Here is a 22071-nt window from a genome sequence, read left to right as displayed (position 1 = left end):
GACCAGATGGTCTCTGCAGGACCCCACCACAGTGTGTGAGTCCTAACAGGCTCTGTGGCCTCCTCGGAGTGTGGGATGTGTGGGAGCCAAGCTAATTCAGGAAGCCTTTACAGCAGTGGTTTTCAAACTTTATGGTTTTCTTTTCTTTTTTTTTTTTTTGAGACAAGAGTCTCGCTTTGTCACCCAGGCTGGAGTGCAGTGGCACCATCTCGGCTCACTGCACACTCTGCCTCCCAGGTTCACGCCATTCTCCTGCCTCAGCGCTGGGACCACAGGTGCCCGCCACCACGCCTGGCTAATTTTTTAAAAATACTTTTAGTAGAGACAGGGTTTCACTGTGTTAGCCAGGATGGTCTCAATCTCCTGACCCCATGATCCACCCGCCTCAGGCTCCCAAAGTATTGGGATTACAGGCGTGAGCCACCGCGCCTGGCTCAAACTTTATGGTTTTCAAACTTTCTTTTTGTATTTTCTATTTTTATTTTTGAGATAGAGTCCCGCTCTGTTACCCAGGCTGGAGTACAGTGGTGCGATCTCAGTTCACTGCCACCTCCGCCTCCTGGGTTCAAGTAATTCTCTTGCCTCAGCTTCCTGCATAGCTGGGATGACAGGCGTGTACCACCACGCCCGGCTAATTTTTATGTTTTTAGTAGAGAGGGGGTTTCGTCACGTTGGCCAGGCTGGACGTGAACTCCTGACCTGAGTTGATCCACCCGCCTCGGCCTCCCAAAGTGTGGGATTAGAGGCATGAGCCGCTGTGTCCAGCTTGTTCTCAGACTTTAAATGTATGCATCTCCCCCTGGGGAGTTTCTAACAATTCTGATGCCCGGGCTGCCCACCCCCAAGACCAGTCACAGAAGAATCTATGGGAGTGGAACCCCGACTCTGGTATTTGAGGCCGGCGCCTAAGGACAGCAGACCTGGCCACAGCAGGCGCTGTTGGGTTGGATGAGGCTGCCGCTCTACATTTGTGGTCAGCATGCCTGTAGGCCGGGTCCAAGCGCGGCGTTTTTCACATTTCCCCATTCCCTTCAGTGGCTGTGACGTGAATAGTCCCAGACAACCAGGCACTAACGGAGAAGGAGAGGAAGAGGCTAGAGATGGGCAGACCCCTTTGCATTTGGCAGCCTCCTGGGGGCTGGAAGAGACGGTACAGTGTCTTCTGGAGTTTGGTGCCAACGTGAATGCACAGGTATGTCGTTTCTGTTTTCCAGGGAGACAGATGCAGCTCCAGCATGAGGGAAACCTCCTCGTATGGCAAAGGACCTTGCACAGTCCCCAGTTCCAGACGCTGCTTCTGCATGAACACACGGCCTCCCTTGCAGTGTTCATGATTTCAGGCTGACTGTGCTTCTCGGTGCCTTTGTCCTTACTACAGCAGGAGGAAGATTTGTTTCAGCTCTTTCTCTTTGCCTCCTGTTCCCCCTTAGTTACAGATTTCCACTGAGAGTTGAGTCCCAAATTGCATATTGTATTTAGGAAAACATCCTGGTAGCTCACTTGAGCACCCGTGAGTTACGCCCTTTGATGCTTTTCAACATTCGAGCCTGTGCAGGTTGATACCTAAAGCCCTGTAGCCAGATAAGGAGTGGTGGCTTAGAGCGGAGACTCGCTGCAGATCTGAAACACGTGTGTGCCGGGTCCATGGTCACCACTGGGTCGCCAGAACGTGGTGTAACAGGAAGTGACTTTCAGTCATTTCTCTTTGGCCTCTTTAAAAGCTGAGTCAAACACAGGGTGGGAGTATTGATCGAGTCTCATAACTGAAATTTGGTTTAAAAGTTATACCCCTTCATATTTTTCCTGAGTTTTATCTTGCAATTGAACATTAAATTCTGTGCCTTGTTCCATAGGATGCAGAAGGAAGAACCCCCATCCACGTGGCCATCAGCAGCCAACACGGCGTCATCATTCAGCTGTTGGTTTCTCACCCCGATATCCATTTGAACGTACGAGACAGACAAGGGCTGACCCCGTTTGCCTGTGCCATGACTTTCAAGAACAACAAGTCAGCCGAGGCCATCCTCAAACGAGAGTCCGGGGCTGCTGAGCAGGTGAGTGAGGAACACCAGCATTCTCCACATTGTCCCAGGGCACCGCGGAACCTGGAGACTAGACAGATGTCACCAACTAAACATGGCTCTTCCTGGAAAGAACTTTGGTTGGAAATTGTCCTCCCTGTCCTAGAATGTGGCTGCTGAGATGTCCCATCAGTGCAGGAGGAGATCTGGCTCCTCTGCCTGTATGTCAGCGCCTGACAATGCCAGGCGGAGACGGAAGCGGAGGCAGTGGACTGCGTCATAGGAAGTCTGTGGCATGTACAGCTGAGCTCATTCTTTGCTTTTGCTAGGTTGGTTAACTGTCCTAGTAAGGAGTGTCTTTTAAAGAGCTTGCATTGTGACGTTGGGGCAGTTTCCTGAGTGTTTTGGAGGAGTTCAGTTACTCAGCAGGCTCAGCTGTCCTTATTCTTTGTGGTTCTTTACCAGCTGCTAAATCTGGATAGTGAACTGTTGATCTGCAACCACCAACTGGGTGGGAAATGGCAGTAACAACTGGTCTGAGTGGGGATGGGTTTGTCAGGCCAGTCCTGCGGGAACCTGACTCTCCAGCCAGCACCTAGAATACTGGCAGCATTTAGAAATAGCCATTCATGAAGGGGAGATGCAAACTTGGGACCTGGAGGAAGTGAAACCCTCGCGTGGGTGGAGATGATTGCTTGGTGTCTTAGGCTTCTGTACGCCACCTGTCTGCAGCATTGTCACAAGTGTGACTGGATTGTGTAGGTGGGGACCTCACATGTTCTCAGGTGGTGTGAAATGGCCTCTCCCGTTTCTTCTCTCCAGTGTGAAACTGGACTGTTGATCACAGCGCTTTGCAGATCCACTGCTTACGGGACTGGCATGTGCTGTGGCTGTGGGCCTGTGAAGCGGTGTGCCGTGTGTGCAGCACTGGGGTCTCGCTCACTGCCGCCGCCACACGCATGCTAAGACAGCTCTGGGAACTCCAGTCTACGGTGTGGTTTGATTTCGTTGAGCTCTCTTGGCTTTCCATCAGTGGAGTAAAGCCTGTGACTTGCTGTTGGCTCCCTCCTGCATTGTGTATAGTCTTGTAGTTCAGTAAAAGAGGAAACTGTCTCCACATTTCTGAAGCCTTTGTTTGACTGCTCGGGTCAGGCTGGCAGTGCAGCTGGGGCATTAGGATGCTGGGTGCTTGTTTTAGCCAAAGCAAAGAGACTTCCAAGGCTTGTCTCCATCTCTGCCTCTCCGTGAGTATCCTGATGTCTTGGTGCTTTCATTTCCCTATCCTTCAGATTGTCTTTTTTTTTTTTTTGAGACGGAGTCTCGCTCTGTCGCCCAGGCTGGAGTGCAGTGGCCGGATCTCAGCTCACTGCAAGCTCCGCCTCCCGGGTTTACGCCATTCTCCTGCCTCAGGCTCCAGAGTACCTGGGACTACAGGCGCCCACCACCTCGCCCAGCTAGTTTTTTGTATTTTTTAGTAGAGACGGGGTTTCACCGTGTTAGCCAGGATGGTCTCGATCTCCTGACCTCGTGATCCGCCCGTCTCGGCTTCCCAAAGTGCTGGGATTACAGGCTTGAGCCACCGCGCCCGGCCCCAGATTGTCTTTTCTTGGTTTTCCACATCCAGTTCCTACTACAGGAGGCTGCCAGGGCAGCATGGGTTACTGCAGCAGCTCCCTTCCCCTGACCATGTGGGTGCGGCTGTGCACACCTGGTTCTGTGGCTCCCTTCCCCGACCATGTGGGTGCAGCTGTGCACACCTGGCTCTGTGGCTCCCTCCCCCTGACGGTGTGGGTGCGGCTGTGCACACCTGGCTCTGTGGCTCCCTCCCCCTGACCGTGTGGGTGCAGCTGTGCACACCTGGTTCTGTGCACAGATGTGTAGAGCGGGTCTGTGGGTGGGGTTGGGGGATGGCGTTTCGTGTTCATTCTTGGGAAGGGGTTTCCTAAGACTGAGGGAAGGTCTCCATCATGACCTCTCCAGTGGTCAGTTCAGCTTGCAGATGAAGCTCAGGAGGTGTTCTTAAAAGGGAACTAATCTTTTGCTTTGCACTTGTTGCTGTAGGTGGATAACAAGGGCCGGAATTTCCTTCATGTGGCAGTTCAGAATTCTGATATTGAAAGTGTGCTGTTCTTGATAAGTGTCCACGCTAATGTAAATTCAAGAGTCCAGGATGCCTCCAAGTTGACCCCCCTGCACCTCGCTGTCCAAGCAGGCTCAGAAATGATTGTCCGCAATTTGGTAAGTGACACAGAAATACCGCATGTAATAATACATTGTCAAAGCAGAGTGTAGAGCTTGTGCAGAATCTCATCACAGGTGCTTGTCCCGGTGTTGTGAAAGGCCAGTGTGAATTTGGGGAGCGAGGCCGGTGCACTCAGGAAGATGGTGTCAAGGGCTGCATGTCCTGAGTGCCCTGTTGGGCTGCGTGGGCTGCCAGATGCTAGATGGGGCCCTGCCAGAAAGCAGGGTTTCGACGGCAGAGGCAGGGCGGGAGCACAGCGGAAGCGGAGACCTGCTTCTGTTCTCTGTCAGGCATTCAACTGGGACTTTAAAGTGAGCTCTCTCTTAATTTTCAAAACCACAGAGGGTATGAGAAATGTTTTACATTTTACGAAGGAGAAAATTTAGGCCGAGAAAGAATTTTACCCCCTAAGGCTATCTAAGCTAGTAGTGTTGGATTTTAGCCTTGGCACTGGACTCCAAAGCCTGCTTTTTCCAGTATAACATAATACCGCCCAGGCAGGGAAGGGTCTCAGCAAAGATGCGGAGATCCGGAAGCGCATGTGGTGTGTTTTATATAGGAAAATTTGGTAGAAGTTGTAGGAGAGTTGAAAGAGCTGTGGTTAGAGAGGCAGGCAGAAAACAGAACGTGGGTGTCACATTTTAGACCGAGAACTGTGAGCAGCCAATATGTTTTAGCAGCAGAGAAACCACTGTAAGTGTCTGAGCTGAGAGAACAAGGCCAGAGCTGAGCCAGGGCCTCCCCATCTGGTCTGCTGCTCAGAGCCGGCTGTCGCTGGTCCCTCCTTCAGCCCTCGACGCATGCCGCGGAACTGGCCGCCAGGGCACCTGAGCAGCCTTTGCTGCCTTGGTGTAACTGTTTCTGAAGAGTACTCTTTAGAGAAGCCTTGTGACTTGATTGTGTTTGAGTTGAGGCAGCATTTGAAGGAGGCGCCTTGAGAGTGAGACACACAGGTGTAGGGGGGGCTCACCGGTGACTAGACCATGGGGAGGCTGTGGCAGTGAGTGTGCACTGAGGAATGAGGAGAGGTGGGTCTGATGATGCCGGGAACAGACTGGATGTGGGAGAAGCAGCCAGGGAGGCGGAGCTGGGTCCCAAAGTCGTAGGGAATCAGCCTCGTGATCATCAGTCTTTATGCCTCTGTAGGGCGGAAGGAGGTTACTGTCCCTGACCAAGGTTCCTGCCTTCCTGGGGCCCAGCATGACAGATGATAGGAGCGCCCAGAAACACTAGAAACAGTGGGTTTTCCGGTGTCCACGTGCTCCTTTCTCATTGAATTGATGCTGCATCCTGTTTGAACCTGTTATACTGAAACCCCTTCCCTACCTCTCTCCTCCCAGTTAACCAGCTGTGGGGCCAGCGATGATCCCTAACATAGCACCAGGGCCCACGAATATGCGTCTGTGAGACGGCCTGTGTGGAGAGTCCCATATCCACTCATATGTCTTACCCATCAGTGATGAGACTGGGCGTCCAGAGTTCTGGGGAGGCTGGGATTTAGAAGTCAGGGTCCTAACCGAGCAGCTAACCAGTGCCTAGATTTTCCCAGAGGCAGTGCCTGTGCACGCGGAGGAACCAGGGGTGGCCTTTCACCTCAGGAGTGGCAAATTGGGTTCTGACTACAGACTACAGCAACTGTTTCTTAAACTTTGTCAGAAAGAGGATGATGAACTTCAAATACTAAATGAATAGGGCATCATGTAAAGGTCCCACCTGCTGTTTTGATTCTGTAATTCTTTGTGTCCCTTTTTTTCTTTCTTTCTTTTTTTTTTTTTTTTTTTGAGACGGAGTCTCGCTCTGTTGCCCAGGCTGGAGTGCAGTGGCCGGATCTCAGCTCACTGCAAGCTCCGCCTCCCGGGTTTACGCCATTCTCCTGCCTCAGCCTCCCGAGTAGCTGGGACTACAGGCGCCCGCCACCTCGCCCGGCTCATTTTTTGTATTTTTAGTAGAGATGGGGTTTCACCGTGTTAGCCAGGATGGTCTCGATCTCCTGACCTCGTGATCCGCCCGTCTCGGCCTCCCAAAGTGCCGGGATTACAGGCTTGAGCCACCGCGCCCGGCCCTTTTTTCTTTTTTTTTTGTTTTTTGAGACAGGTCTTGCTCTGTTGCCCAGGCTGGAGTGCAGCGACCTGATCATAGCTCACTGCAGCCCTGACTTGCCAGGCTCAATCAGTCCTCCCGTCTCATCCTCCCGAGTAGCTGCGATTACAGGTGCACACCATTATTATGCCCAGCGAATTTTTAAATTTTTTGTAGAGACGAGGTTTTACCATGTTACCTAGGTTGGTCTTGAATTTCTGGGCTCAAGCAATCTACCCGCTCAGTCTCCCAAAATGCTGGGACTACTGGCCTGAGCCACTGCACCGGCCTGCGTTCTTTCTTTTAAAAACAGGCCAGACGCAGTGGCTTATGCCTGTAATCTCAGGACTTTGGGAGGCCAAATTGGGAGGATCAGTTGAGGCCAGGAGTTTGACACCAGTCTGGGCAACACAGCAAGACCTCGTCTCTACAGAATGTATTTTTTTTTTTTTTTTTTTTTTTTTTACCAGGTATAGGGTCACATGCTTGTGGTCCTAGCTACTCAGGAGGCTGAGGTGGGACGATCATCTAAGCTCAGGCTTTCTTTTTTTTTTTTTGTTTTGTTTTGAGACGGAGTCTCGCTCTGTCGCCCAGGCTGGAGTGCAGTGGCCGGATCTCAGCTCACTGCAAGCTCCGCCTCCCGGGTTTACGCCATTCTCCTGCCTCAGCCTCTGGAGTATCTGGGACTACAGGTGCCCGCCACCTCGCCCGGCTAGTTTTTTGTATTTTTTTAGTAGAGACGGGATTTCACCGTGTTAGCCAGGATGATCTCGATCTGACCTCGTGATCCGCCCGCCTTGGCCTCCCAAAGTGCTGGGATTACAGACTTGAGCCACTGTGCCCGGCCTAGCTCAGGCTTTCAAGGCTGCAGTGAGCTATGATGGGTACCACTGCACTCCAGCCTGGGTGACACAGCAAGTTGCTGTCTCAAGAAATAATAAATAGAAAACAGTAGTGAAATAGTACATACCCATTGTGGAAAAACTCAAAGCATGTAAGGAGATGAAACAGAGTGTCTCCCTTTGACTCTAGCTCTTCCGAGTATGGCGTTTATGCTTTGAAACACCTTCCAGGTGCCTGTGTGCGTGCATGCTTGTGTGTACACAGAGCTCTGTCTTCCCCAGATGGAATCGGACTGTCTTCTAAATTGCAAGGCTTTTTTTTTTTTTTTTTTTTTTTGAGACGGAGTCTCGCTCTGTTGCCCAGGCTGGAGTGCAGTGGCTGGATCTCAGCTCACTGCAAGCTCCGCCTCCCGGGTTCACGCCATTCTCCTGCCTCAGCCTCCCGTGGATCTGGGACTACAGGCGCCCGCCACCGCGCGCGTATTTGTATTTTTTTCTTTTTTTTTTTTTTTTTGTATTTTTTAGTAGAGACGGGGTTTCACCATGTTTGCCAGAATGATCTCCATCTCCTGACCTCGTGATCCGCCCGTCTCGGCCTCCCAAAGTGCTGGGATTACAGGCTTGAGCCACCGCGCCCGGCCGTAATTGCAAGGCTTTTTAAACATACTTGTTATCAACATCTTTCCATGTTAATCGATAAATATTTATCATCTTACTCTATTGTTTGTATCTATTACAGTTTTTACAACCAAACCCCTTTGCCATCAGGCTTTCCTATTATAAGCAGTAGACACCCTTATATAGTACAGTGAACATCACTTCAGTCCTACACAGTTTTTGTATACGAAAGCCTTAGAAGTGGCGTTTCTGTGTTCCAGGGAATGGCTGGTTAACATTTTGATAGGTAATTGCCAGTTTGCCCTTGGCACAGGTTTTGCTGGTTTCTGCTTCAGCAGGAGTATGTGTGAAGCCCTTATGCTCCCAGCTCTGTCAGCAGGGCAGGCCATCAGTCTCTGTGGGTGTCAGAAGACAAGCAGACTTGGCCCCCATAAGAGGGATCTTGATTGTGGCAGAGAGACTGACTGTTCATGTAATGAACTTCAACAGCTTCTTGCAGGAGCCAAAGTGAATGAATTAACCAAGCATCGCCAGACTGCCCTTCATCTTGCTGCCCAGCAGGACCTGCCCACCATCTGCTCCGTCCTCCTAGAGAATGGCGTGGACTTTGCTGCCGTGGATGAGAATGGAAACAATGGTAACTCCCAGTCATTCCTTAGTGGCTTGAACTATCCCTCCATTCTAGGGGTGGGGGTGCAGTGCACCCTTGGGTCTGCTCCCCCTGGGAAGGTTGGCTTTTACAGGAGAAAGCTGTGACAGGAAGTGCTCTGGCTAGGGCATCCAGCCTGTGACTGCCCAGGCCTTGGGCAGCCTCCCCATCTGAGCAGGAGCCCTGGAAGCCTGCACTGCCTCCTTGGGAAACTATTAAATCTCACCTTTGGGTAACTGCTGAAGCAGAAAGCACAGCACAGAGCAGGCGTGAGATTGCATTTGTGACGCATCCTTGAGGGTGATGAAGACCAGAAAGGGTGGCTCTGTGCGTGGCCGTTCGCTGCTGTGGCCAGGTCCCATTTACAGAGGTCTGTGCGGGTGAGGGGAGTGGGGAGTTTTCTGCCTGTGCTTCTGGGCTTGCACAGTAAGAGGATTTACTTCCCAGCTCTTCATCTTGCTGTCATGCACGGCCGGCTCAACAACATCCGGGTTCTCCTGACAGAGTGCACAGTGGACGCCGAAGCCTTTAATCTCAGGTGAGTGTGCAGGGCCCACGCGGGCCCCATGGCGCCTGCTGCTCAGAGCTGCTGGTTGCTGGTGCCTCCCATCAGCCCCAGGGAGGGGCTGCAAAACTGGCCACTAGGGCCCCTCACCAGCTTCGAGTACTTTATTTTGGTACTTTTGGTACTGGTATTTTGTTTTAATAAAAAATGCTTCTTAAAAAAACTTTTGGCTGGGTGTAGTGACTCACGCCTGTAATCCCAGCACTTTGGGAGGCTGAGGCGGGCAGATCACGAGGTCAGGAGATCGAGACCATCCTGGCTAACACAGTGAAACCCTGTCTCTACCGAAAGTACAAAAAATTAGCCGGGCGCGGTGGTGGTCGCCTGTAGTCCCAGCTACTCGGGAGGCTGAGGCAGGAGAATGGCGTGAACCCGGGAGGCGGAGCTTGCAGTGAGCTGAGATCGCGCCACTACACTCCAGCCTGGGCAACAGAGCGAGACTCCGTCTCAAAAAAAAAAAAGAAAAGAAAAAAATTTTGTTATGCATGCACTTAGGTTACAGTAAAATACGAAAAAAGAAAAAGAAAAACTTTCTAGAACCTACTTTTCCCTACCTATTTTTCAGGTAAGGAAAAGTAACCCCATGAAACAAAACCAGGGCTTCACACATAGGCCTGCCTCTTCATTTGATAGTGGGAAGAATAACCCTCATCTTATTGTATGATTTTCAGAGTTAAATATAAGGAACCTGGTAAACCCAGCATGTCTTTTAGATATATCCACCGTCACAGAGTTCAGAAAATTCTATTTATTTTGTGTGTGATGGCCAAGGCAGATACATTCCTAACTTTTCCAACTTGTTGTATCAGAGGCCAGTCACCACTGCACATTTTGGGACAATATGGCAAGGAGAACGCGGCGGCCATCTTTGACCTCTTCTTAGAATGCATGCCGGAGTATCCTCTGGACAAGCCGGACGCAGACGGCAGCACGGGTATGTAGCAAGGCCGCACCCTGCTTTCTGGAAAAGCAGGATCCCAGGCACACATCGTTATCTGAGAGCATTCAGCTCGCAGAACAGTTCTGTTGGGCCCTCTGATTGTGAGTTAGAGAGCCCTGTCGTGGAGTCTGGGGTGTCTGGTTTTAGTCACCGTCACATCTCATGGAGTCTGGGGTGTCTGGTTTTAGTCACTGTCACGTCTCGGAGTCTGGGGATCTGATTTTAGACACCGTCACATCTCAAGTGCATCGAGCGCTCTGAAACCATCCATACCCTTCTCCAAACAGGCCTGCCCACCTGTTTTTGTTTCCCTCATTTGCCTTTTGTCCAGTCAAATAGGGCCCTACCCAAGCTCCCAAATTCTAGCAGAGAAAGAAAGTATAAGCATCTCACAGGATCTTCAAAAGGAAGAGATGCCCTCGAGTATGTGTTGGCATGCTTTGTGCAAGTGGCAGACTGCCCAGAAACACAGGGTGCCTTCTTATGCAGAGGCTCCAGGCCTCTCCCGGCTGCTCTGGGTCCCCGTGGTCACTGGTCATCCGTGTGTCCTAGCTTTTCTGATGAGTCTTGCGTTCGTTTTCTTGCCAAGGACTCGCGGCAGCCCCATAAGGGAAGCAGTGCATATAGGTGTATCCCCGTTTTTCAGGTAAGGAAAAGTAACCCCATGAAACAAAACCAGATCTCTCATCCCAGCCCAGAGCCCTCTGCGCAGCTGTGTGGCTGCTGCATTCCCATTCACTCACCCGTTCTAGAGAGAGAGCCTCTGTGGTCTTGGCAGAAATGGAGTCACCATGGGGTTGTCTGAACCTTAACATGGGACCGCATCTTTTCTCACCATTTTCTCTTGGTCTTGAGAGGAGCTGGTGGCCTTGCTACGTGAGCACTGTTGTTTAAGCTTCAGAGGAGTCAGGCCCCTGGGACTGGAGTGAGCAGCACATACTCAGAACACCTTGCCCGGGAGCAGGTAAACGGGAACAGGCAGCAGGGGGAGGCTCCGTGTCTAGGCCCCCGGTTTACAGAGACCTGGGTGCAGATGCCTAGCCCTGTCCTAGCCCTGTCGCATTCTAGCAGGGTGACCGGGTGCATCCTCCCTCATAGGCCTGCTTCCTCATTTGACAGTGGGAAGAATAACCCTCATGTTACTGTATGATTTTCAGAGTCGAACCTAAGGAACCCAGTAAACCCAGCGTCTGGGAAAGGGCAGCAAAGGGGAGCCGCAGTGAGCTGTAATTGTTTGTAGGGAAGGCCAGCAGGTTAGCCTGGCCAGAGTGTGGGTTCCCATGGGCTCCACGGGGTGGAAGAACTTTCTGGAACATGTTCCGAATACTGATTTTTCTTCTCCATGTGTACACAACTCATAGGATTAGATTTAGTTACACTGGGTGAAAAGAGCTTTGTCCTTTGTGGAGAAACCAGTGTTTCAGGCCAGAGGAAGGCACTTGAGACCACAGTAATGACTCCCTCCGCGGTGAACCCCTCACCACCTGCGCGACCTTAGCTCTCTTGCAGCCCAAGCTCCACGTGGGAAAGACTGCGTCTCGGAAACCGTGGCTGCTCTAGACTTCTTTGGCTCTGGCCACATCCTTTATTGGAAGATGCTACAGGTTGTCCACAGAGGTCTCTCCAGAGCCTCGGAGCCCCTGTGTATCTGTGGGGACTTCGTGAACAGATGTCCTGCCAGCAGTCTGTTCTGCCCTCGGCTCTCTTCCGCCCTCTGTGTGTGGGTGCGGCTGGGCCGGGTGGGAAGGAGCCCTGTGCGTGCTTTTGTTTTCCAGTGCTGCTCTTGGCATACATGAAAGGGAATGCCAACTTGTGCCGCGCCATCGTCCGCTCAGGGGCTCGCCTCGGGGTGAATAACAACCAGGGAGTCAACATTTTCAACTACCAGGTCGCCACCAAGCAACTTCTGTTTAGACTTTTAGGTGAGTGGCCTGCTTTCTGCTCTTACAGTGCAAGCAGCGTCTCAGTGTTACTATCGCGATGTATGGTGTTGGCGATCTTTCAGTCTCATGGTGCCTTACGATCGGCACTGCTCGTTTCCAGGCAGTAGCTGCAACTGTCTCTCTGAATAAGTGAAGGACTTGTGAGCAGTGTTGGGAAGGTCACTGTGAACAGTCTTTTCACAGCACTCCCCCTTGTTCACTTCCCACGTCCCACAACCTTCTGGAAACGCCCCAGCAGGCCACCCTTCCTGTGTCTCCTGGCCACTTATCTGCACACCTGTCCTATTGAGACTGATTCAGATCCTCTGGAACCTTCAGAATGGCCCACGGCTCCAGCCCCTGTCAGCTCTCCCTCCCCTGTGTCCCTTTTGTTTGAAGCAGTGCGTCCCTTTTGATTTCATATTTGTGAATCTTGACTCTTCCCTGCTGAGGTGACAGAATCAGAATGCCTCGAGTGCCTGTGCTGTGTCATCACCCACAGTGGGGAGAGACAGGCAGGAAAACAAGCTCAGACATCCCTGGTAGCCATGTGATGGCGACGCACAGGACCTGCCCGGGGGGCACAGCTGGTCTGTGGCAGAGCCAGGTTGAAGGGCAGAGTTTGTGACACCTGGTCCGCTGCAACTTCCCTCTGCCATGCACTTAGCCTTTTAAAAGCTCAGCTCTGGTGCCCAGCACAGGGCCGGCGACACACACATCCCAGTACTTAGAAGGAACTGACGGATTCACATGCTGCTCCCTCCCCGTGAGCTCAGTGGACCTCTCTGTGTAGAGCGGTCAGTGCCTGGCATAGAGTGAGAGTTCAGCCAGTAAATCCAAGTAATGGTCATTCCTGTCTGCACTGGTAACTCCTCGCCTAGATGTGAAAACTTGGTTCTTTCTCGTAGGTTGCTCTGCCCGTGGCCCCACCGCAGACTCGGGCACTCTCTCCAGAAGCCTGGAAATCACCTGTGTCTTCTGCCTGCTCCCTCTCACATCCCACACTTGTGTTCAGTCACTAAGTCTTACAGATTCTGCCGCCTCGGTTTCTCTTGTCTTCGTCCCATCTTCTGTTCCCCTGGCCAGTTTTTCTAGCTATGTGGTTTCTGTTCCCTCCCTACCGTGCCTTCTGTCCCAGTCATCCCTGACTACGTGTTTCCCCCACAGACATCATCGCTGGTTCACCTCGTTGACCACTGTTTCCTTCTCCCCACGTCTCCCGGGCAAGGGCTGATCCTCCAGTCTCCTCCGGGAAGCTGGCCCTGAGCCACTTAGAACCTGTTGCTCCTTCGTCACCTATGTCATGTGGCAGTGGGTGGCCGTACTTACTGGTCTGTTTCCTGCTCCCTGGGGCTTGCCTGGCGCAGTTGCTGTTTGACGGGACTAGTCCTCTCCCCTTTGTGTTACAGATATGCTGTCCAAGGAGCCTCCATGGTGCGACGGCTCCTACTGCTATGAGTGCACTGCCAAGTTTGGAGTCACAACTCGCAAACATCACTGGTAAGACCCCAGCGTCACTGTCAAAGGAGTGAGGGGACTTCCGCTGACGTCATTGCTTCCCCCTTCTCCAGGATAGGCCATGAACTTGCCTGGGTCCTGCACATTCATGGGCAAAACTTGACCAAATGGAGAGATGAGATGAGCACACCCAAGGATCTTACTGAGGAAGAGAGATGTAGGGAAGGCAGGGAGCCTGCAGACTGGTGGCGTTCCTGCTGGAAGCTGAAGGTGCACAGTTCCCAGGCAGCCTGCCGGGCCTGTGCTGTCCTCCCTGACTTGCTGCCTGCAGCAAAGCTGAGATGAGCTACTGCCCTCATGGTGTGCCTCAGTATGGGGCGCTTTGCCCAGAACTAAGGAGCTGTTCCCATTATAATGAGATAGATAGGCCAGATGCGGTGGCTCATGCCTGTAATCCCAGCACTTTGGGAGGCAGAGGCGGGCGGATCACTTGAGGTCAGGAGTTTGAGACCAGCCGGCCAACATGGCGAAACCCCATCTCTACTAAAAATACAAAAATTAGCTGGGGGTTGTGGTGGGCACCTGTAGTCCCAGCTGCTTGGGAGGCTGAGGCAGGAGGGTGTAGTGAGCTGAGATCACGCCACTGCACTCCAGCGTGGGCGACAGAGCGAGACATCATCTCAAAAAAGAAAAAAGAGATAAAAAAGATAGTGATGAGCTGCTCTCTTTTTGTTTTTGAGACAGTCTTGCTCTGTTACCCAGGCTGGAGTACAGTGGCATGAGCTCAGCTCACTGCAATCTCCACTTCCCGAGTTCAAGCAATTCTCATTCCTCAGCCCCGAGTAGCTGGGATTCAGGCACGCGCCACCACGCCCGGCTAATTTTTGTATTTTTAGTAGAGACGAGGTTTCACCATGTTGGCCAGGCTGGTCTTGAAACTCCTGCCCTCGAGTGATGCGCCCGCCTCGGCCTCCCAAAGTGCTGGGATGACAGGCGTGAGCCACCACGCCCGGCCCGAGCTGCTCTTGATCAAAAAAAAAAAAAAAAAGCCGCCTTCAGTATTGCTTTAACATAATGATTGACTAGAGTTTTGTTTTCATAGACTAAAACTTCTACATGGATTACGGTAACCTGGCTGGCAGTTGGCAGAGTTGCCAGGGTAGCATTGCGGGCGCCTTGTCTGCCAGGCCCTGCTGCAGTTGTCCTCACTTGCCAGGAAGCAGAGTCTGTCGTCAGGGCTCCTCTCATACTTCCTCTCTTTGCTTCCACAGTCGTCACTGCGGACGTCTTCTTTGCCATAAATGCTCGACCAAGGAGATTCCCATTATAAAGTTTGATCTGAACAAGCCTGTGCGAGTTTGCAACATTTGTTTTGATGTACTGACTCTGGGTGGGGTCTCTTAGCCCCCCGGAGGGCCCAGGCCACATCCTTGGTCACCTCCCCAGCAGCTGCTCTGCTCACCAGCCTGACCCCACCCAGAGCAGGAGCTGGCGGGTGTCTTCCTGCGGCAATAGACTGAAACAATTAAGGACCATGGTGTGATAGATCCCATTTCAAATGATTCCATATGATTGTCAGTGTGTATGTCAGACTGTGATCGATTTCACTAGATGTCTCACTAATCGGACCAGGCCATTTGGCCTACGTGGTAAATGTGATTAGGAATTAGCCCCCTCCCCATTCTGCTAGCAACATACAAGGACACTTGGAAAACAGTTTTCCCTTCCAGTAGCTTGGTGTCCATCCCAGAGCGTTCATGAAGTCTTCCCGCTGGGCTGGCTGAGGAGCCAGAGCCTCACAGTGTAGGAAGCTGGCTAATGAGCTGGCGTGACTCTAGGGTAAGTGGCTGTGGACTTTTCTGTACAGTGTTTTCATAAAGATAACAGGATCCTCTTGCCCTGAAGTCTTTTTTTCTTTTTAAGCTAAGCTGTGTTTTTAGTGAGCTACCCCTTTTAAAAAGGTGACATCTTTCTTAACAGGGTTCAAAGATGAGAGCTGAAAACTCGTGGCCTTAACAACTGAAAGCTTTACAGTGTTCACGCTACTGAGGTGTCAGGAGTGCAGCTGGGCCGCCTGGCGCCTCGTAGCAGCCGTCTCATTCTCTCGTCTTGCTGCGTCCTGTCTGTGGAGTCCTCAGTCACTCTGCCGCTGGAGAGTGCTGGAGGAAATGCACTTTTATTGTGCTGCACTTTTTATAGAGCTGCATTATTGGTGATCCCAGTTTAAAAATCCATATTCAGAAATACCCTCATGCATTCTTGCATCAGTGATTCTAATGCTCAGCTGTGACTGGGCCTCCGCTCACACGGCCTCCCAGGAAAAACTCGACAGAGCATCTTTTAAAGCAAGAGATTCACACAGGCCAAGTGATGAGAGGTGGAGTCACTAAGGCTTCAGCCCCAAGGGCATTTCCAGCCTCAGGCCGGCAGGTCCTATGTCCTTGACACAAACGCTTCTTGCCGAAATCCTCCCTAGTGATGCTGCGAGTGCTGTTGGTCCCAGTTCTGTGTAGCTTGCCCTGCCCCATGAAGGGCCACCAGCCGAGGGCCCTGGCCACCTGTGTACCACCTTATTTTGGAAGTCTCTGGCTTGTGTGCTGGATGAGGCCGCCAGAACATGTTGGGCCGGCGTCGCTGCTAGTACATATATGAACCATGAGGTGTTAAAACTTTTCTTTTGAAGGTTTGGCCAGTTTCTAAAAAATGCACATTTAAAGAGAAGCATCTACCACTGCTTTAAAACAGAACAACTCTGAGATGAACAATATGTGTTATACTCAGAGATTAACAATCTCAATCATACATACTGATTCTTCCAGACATTTAATAACCACTACATTTTTTTTGCATTAATGAAGTTTGAATATATGTGTAAAGGGACTAAATATTTTTGCAACAGCCTGTTTTTTGTTCATTCTTTTCTGGATAGTGTGTCCTCTGTGTTGCAGTAGATTTATACATTCTGTTGCCTAAATGTGTGTGTGAAATGAACTGATAAACTGGAGTACTACTTTAAAAAAAAGCTTCTGTGATTTATAAGATATATATGCTTTCTATGTTAATATAAGCTTGTGCACAATGTTTAAAAGAAAACAATTAACTAGAAGCATTCCCGTCTCCCAGTCTGACATGTTTCATACAGAATTTTTAATAGAAAAACTCTGCTAGTCTTGGCAGACATTTGGTGTGAGGCATGTGGTCAGTTTCCGTTTTCTGTTACCTGAAAAGGGCCATAAGGAAGCAGGCAGGGCTTAGGGAGCTTGGTTACCTGAGTTAGAAAGGAAGAGAATCATGGTTTGGGTATGAATTGAAGTGGCTGGCACATGGAGACCTGTTCTGGAAAAGGAATGTGGGAGATGAGTCAAGGGTGAAGCCGATTGTTCTACCCATACCCTGCCACACCGATCTCAGTAACAGTCTCGCCTGTCATTGCACTTAGAATCTGAAGATCATGTTTCAAATATGTTGATTCGAGCTTCTGTTTCTTAGCCTGAGTCCCAGGACAGCAGTAGTACTGACTAGCTATGGACTGGGAGAACATTGAGTCCTGCTATCCATTGGCTGCAGGGTGCATTCCTGTGGATATAGGAAAAGCCTCTTTCCACAGACTTAGGAAGTCCCCCGACCACGCAGACACTCACTGGACTGCACTCAGCAGGCTCCTTGAGTGGGAACCGTCCTAGTGGACTCCAACATGCACTGCCCTGGCTGGGACTAGGCATGCTTCCAGCCCTTCCCGTGCTCTCCTGCTGTCAACACTTGAGTACAAAACTGCCTAGCTGTGGGTAAGTTTTCATCAGTAGCTTAAGTACTAGTAGCAAAAACTTAACTTCATTCAGAAAGTTGCCACTTCTGAATGCGTGGAGCAGGAAAAATAAACTTGACCGAAGCATAATTTGCTGCAACAGTCAACGCTGTTATGCTGAATTTGCTCTGAACTGCCCTTTGCTCATCGCCAGATTTATTATTCAGTGTATTCTTAACAGTCTTTTGTTGTCGTCGTTTTTAAAACAAAGGTACGGACCACGTGCTGTATATAAATCGAATGGCCTAAACTAATTTGCTGTGATCCTCTAACACCGAAATTTCCCGTAAACTTAAGTGCCTACACTTAGGACTTTTGACTTTCAGTCATCTTTTTCGTGGCGTCTCACTGAACATGTTAGAACATGTTCCATTTGGAGTTTTGGGCCTGTGCACTATCAACCCCATTATCCAATTTAGTTGAGGCTGGATTCAACTGCTCAGTTCACCTGCCACGTTCTCTCCAAGGAGTGGGGTCTACGTGACCTTCAGTCCTCTACCTCAGAGCCCCGAGTCATTTCTGACCACCCCGTTCTGTGTCCTCACTCTTGTCCCTGAATGGGTCCCTGTGTGGATCTGTGTGTGTGTGTGTGGTTTCTCCGCTCCCCCCCTCATATCCCACACCTGCCGTAATGAACCGCTTCTGCACTGATCTTGTCCATGGGTATGGAGTGGAGGGAAGGTCTTGGGAAAGGGGAGAGCCTTGACTTCCATCTAGGTTTCTTTTATCTGGAGAAAAAGAACATTTTTTAACTATGTACTGCTTAGCCCTGAAAGGCAAGCTAACTTCCCAGATGACAGCAGCAGGAACAAGTAAGGGTAATGCTTCCATGACAGACACTTGCTTCCCTTGGGACAAGTCCCAGAAGAACTATCTGAAGCACCAAAGCTCCCCAGCCCAGCCTGGTGGCAGAGGAAGGAGGCGGCACCAACTTGCCGAAGGGAATTGGGAGCTACCTTCTCACTCTGGAACTAATTTAGTGAAGAGCTGACTGATAAGATAAAAACCCTGAAATTCCCAGAAGTTACAGATGCCTTAAAGACTTTTCTTTGGAAGATCATTGCCTGTACAATTCCTTTTTTGTGTGGCATAAATAATATATTAACCTGTTACAACTGACAACATTGGTTTCCTGCAGCTAGGGAGTCTTGAGTTGAGACTGCTGGCCTTGATGACTTGCCCTTTTTGGCAGATGTGCAGAGGTGGCTGTTACAACATCCCTGTGTGACGCCAGAGGAGGGGCAGTAGCTGGGCAGAAACTGCAGGCACACACGTGGGTTGATACCTGGCTTCCAACCCATTCGGGGCGGTGCTCAGTGTGGGGTGATGGCATCATAGAGGACCATGGCGCTTATCAGAATTGTTTCTTTGGAGTCTGTGTAATGGAATGTATTTTTCAAATACTGATATTTGCATTTTCTGTAACAATTACAATAAAATGAAGTAAAATTGTGCATTTAAAGTGGAAACTTTAATAAGACATTTGTAGTTACTTCTCATGCAGAAATACCAATAAGCATTAAAAACAAATTGTAGAAAACAACTGACATGTGAATAAATTTCTTGACCAGCTGTCCTCCAGGAAAGTTTGAATTCCAACATTTTTCAGGCACATGCTGTTGACAGCAGTAAATGTAGCTATTTTATGTATTTTTAATTTTTAAAAATTTCAGTAGGTTTTGGGGTTCAGGTGGTATTTGGTTACATGAAGTTCTTTAGTGGTGATTTCTGGGATTTGGGGGCACCCATCAGCCGAGCAGTGTACAGTGGACTCTTAGCCCTCACTCCCAGCCGTTTCTCCTGAGTCCCCAAAGTCCACCGTATCATTCTTACGCCTCTACGTCCTCATAGCTTAGCTCCCGAAAAGTGTAGTTATTTTAAACATAGTAGCTGCTTAACTCACTGTGCCTGTGCTCTTGGCCCAGATTTCAGCTCATGGCACCGAGCGTGATCACTGAGGCAGTCTCAGTCACCATCACCTGACCCCTCTGAAGTTCCCAAGAGGATCCACTCATCATGAGCTTTCTGCTGGCCAAGGCGTGAAGGGCGACTGGCACCGTGGGCTTCAGAGAATACTAAGGACGGTTTCAGGGCTTGCAAATTAAAATCTAGTGATCCATAAAGCCCCTGTACAAATCGTTACCAATCAAGCAGCTCACATGGCCCTCACACTTCCCTGAGCTAATACAGTCCCTTTTTCCTGTCTTCCATTTTGCATACCCCTAGGTCAGACTAGCTGCGGTGATAGAGCTCATAAAGCCCATTCTCCAGTGGCTTTTCTCATAGTTCATGTGCACTGTTAAGTGTTTCCACGTGACAATCCCAAGTAATCCTCACCGCTATCCTTAAGGTGAACAGTGCTAACCACACTGTCACTGGTTATGATAAGTGAAGCACAAACAGTTACCAGGAACATAGCAACTTCCACACGTTTGCCCAGCCAGAGAAGAGCACTGGGTTTTAGTTCTGGTTTTTCATTGACTAGCTGAGAGTTCTGGGCAAGTTTCCTAACTTCTTTGCCTCTGTTTCCCTACCTACATAATGGGGGTGGACTGTAGCCCTTAACTCACAGGGTTGCCTGGAGGAAGGTGATCAGTAATGTGCCCTTCTCATCCAAGTACCCAGATTCTCGTGTGTGCACGGCAGGGCTCCTCTGGCAAGGGCTATGGCAGTATCTGCTGCCCCCGGAAGAAATCGGGGGCTCTGGCAGTAGGAAATGCTCTCAAGGGTGGGGTCCAGCCTAGGGCCGCTGCCCTTCTCTGAGGGGCACCCACAGACTTCTGAGCAAGCACAGTCCTAACCTCCCCATTGGGGCCAGCTTTCAGAGCACAGCTTTGCCTAGAGCAAAGCAAGTGTGGGGGCGGGACGGGGTTCACACTGGCTGAGCTGGGACCAAAAAACCTCAGACTCTTCACTCTTAGATGTTTATAGAAAACCGTAATCTCCGAATGAAAAGGCAGACGTTGAAACTTCCTTCAAGGTGAGTTCTTTATTTTTGGGTTTTGTTTGTTTTGGGACAGAGTCTCACTCTTGTCACCCAGGCTGGAGTGCAGTGGTGTGATCTCGGCTCACTGCAGCCTTCCGCCTCCCCAGTAGCTAGGACTGCAGGCGCACACCACCACACTCAACCAATTTTCGTATTTTCGTAGAGATGGGGTTTCACCATGTTGGCCAGGCTGGCCTCCATCGAACTTCTGGCCTCAAGAAATCCACCCACCTTGGGCTCCCAAAGTGCTGGGATTATAAGGGCCCGGCCTCCTCCACAATGTTGGAGTGGAGTGCAGCTGCAAAGGCTTTGCCTTAATACCATGCTCACTGGTGTGGCAGAGATCAGACTCGCATCACAAAGCCCAGCTCTGTCACACGACGTTGATGTAACTATTAAAAGAGGTGGGGAGATATTCAAGCCCCTTTTCTGGGCCATAAAATGGGAACTTCTCGAGGCAGGCATAGAGATTAAATGAGAACAAGGCCTGGCCCCACAGAGTTGTGCAATACGGATGAGTTTTCTCCTTCCCTTCCTTCTGCCAGCAAGTCTGACTGCATGCTCCGCCTGAGCTGAGCTTATCTGTGGCTTCCATCAAGGCCTTGCCCTTCCTCCCCCATGGTTTTGCCCAGGGCCACCTGTACTTGAGAGGGAAAGGCCAGGCACTTCTCCAGCAATTACAGCTTCTCATGGCTGAGCCCTTCAGGCCATTAAAATGACAACCTATTCTTGCCGAACCTAATTCTTTGCTGAATCCTTTGCCCTGACATGAGAGATGTGTTACCAGGTTAAGTAGGAAGGTAATTACCATGTATCAAAAAGGAAATGAATTCTCACTGAGCAAGGAACTCGGCAGGTCTGTCCTGGAGCCCGTGCGCAGGAGACTTGCATCCGGCAGAGATCACGTCCCCTCCAGGCACGGCCAGAGCCCGCAGCTGGCTGGAGTGACTAATACTCCTTTTTGTTTGTTTGTGTTTTGAAGGATCGAGAACATCTCGGGACCTGGTCCTCACTCTCCCTGCATTCCTGCCACAAGGACAGCCTCTGGCTGCTCTGGCTGCTCTACGGGGTTTATTGCACTATACTGTAAACCCCCTGAGGTCGGAAGCCTTGCTTCCCCAACCCCCAGCCCTAACATGATGCCTGGCACATAGTAGGTGCTTGGTAAGTTATTTGCTGAATGACTGAGGAGGACTAAATCAGGGGCAGTAACTATTTTCCAGTTAGCCTGGAGTTGGGGGCTGTTTCTGGTTAACAGAGAAGTCTAAGCACTAAGCTCAGGGACTGCCTAGAACTCAGAAGAAAATCCTAATTTCAGCTCTTCTTTCTGTCTGCTCCTGGTCCTGCCCCAGGGAGGGCAAAACGTACAGAAATATGGAGGAGTGAAAATGACACCGAACCAGGCATCCAGAGCTTTGTGTTCTAGGCTCAGCTCCACGCTCAGTGACAAGTTCTATGTGCCTTTGTTGCCTTATCTCCAGAAAGTGCGGTGGCTCACGCCTGTAATCCCAGCACTTTGGGAGGCCAAGGCGGGCAGATTGCTTGAGCCCTGGAGTTCGAGACCAGCCTGGACAACATGGTGAAACCCCATCTCTACAAAAATAAAAAGCTAGCCAGGCATGCTGGTACATGCCCATAGTCCCAGCTACTCGGGAGGCCAAAGTGGGAGAATCTTTTTGAGCCCGGGAGTTCAAGGCTGCAGTGAGCTATGATCACGCCACTGCACTCCAGCTTGGGCAACAGAGTAAGACTCTGTTTCAAAAAAAAAAAAAAAAAAAAGAGCTCTGCACGCACTTCCCACATGTTAGGCGTGGTGGTTATAGGGGCACAGCACTGAGTAAAGTGGATATAGGGGTAGGGCGCTGAGCCATGTGGATATGGGGGTATGGAACTGAGTCATGTGGATATGGGGGTACGGAGCTGAGTCATGTGGATATAGGGGTA

General features: G+C 50.6%; 1 protein-coding gene across 4 annotated transcripts in view; it reads left to right on the top strand.

Moving 5' to 3' along the window:
• Positions 1-18682, top strand: part of ANKFY1 (ankyrin repeat and FYVE domain containing 1) — a 102293-nt gene extending 83611 nt beyond the window's left edge. For 2 of the 4 annotated variants that reach the window (XM_023184509.2, XM_023184510.1), the window contains 9 exons: positions 1036-1192; positions 1854-2054; positions 4083-4259; positions 8292-8439; positions 8899-8989; positions 9826-9950; positions 11732-11878; positions 13288-13378; positions 14608-18682. In XM_023184509.2, the coding sequence (XP_023040277.1) occupies positions 1036-1192; positions 1854-2054; positions 4083-4259; positions 8292-8439; positions 8899-8989; positions 9826-9950; positions 11732-11878; positions 13288-13378; positions 14608-14740 (1270 nt within the window). In that variant the 3' untranslated portion in view covers positions 14741-18682. The remainder of the gene's footprint in view (positions 1-1035; positions 1193-1853; positions 2055-4082; positions 4260-8291; positions 8440-8898; positions 8990-9825; positions 9951-11731; positions 11879-13287; positions 13379-14607) is intronic. The other 2 variants (XR_002724901.1, XM_023184508.2) reach the window with 2 other exon arrangements.
• Positions 18683-22071: the final 3389 nt, after the last annotated feature.

This window comes from Piliocolobus tephrosceles, chromosome 16 (assembly GCF_002776525.5).
Source record: "Piliocolobus tephrosceles isolate RC106 chromosome 16, ASM277652v3, whole genome shotgun sequence".
NCBI classification, from domain to species: domain Eukaryota; kingdom Metazoa; phylum Chordata; class Mammalia; order Primates; family Cercopithecidae; genus Piliocolobus; species Piliocolobus tephrosceles.
The sequence above is the reverse complement of the archived record's forward strand: the minus strand, read 5'-3'. Positions and strand labels throughout refer to the sequence as shown.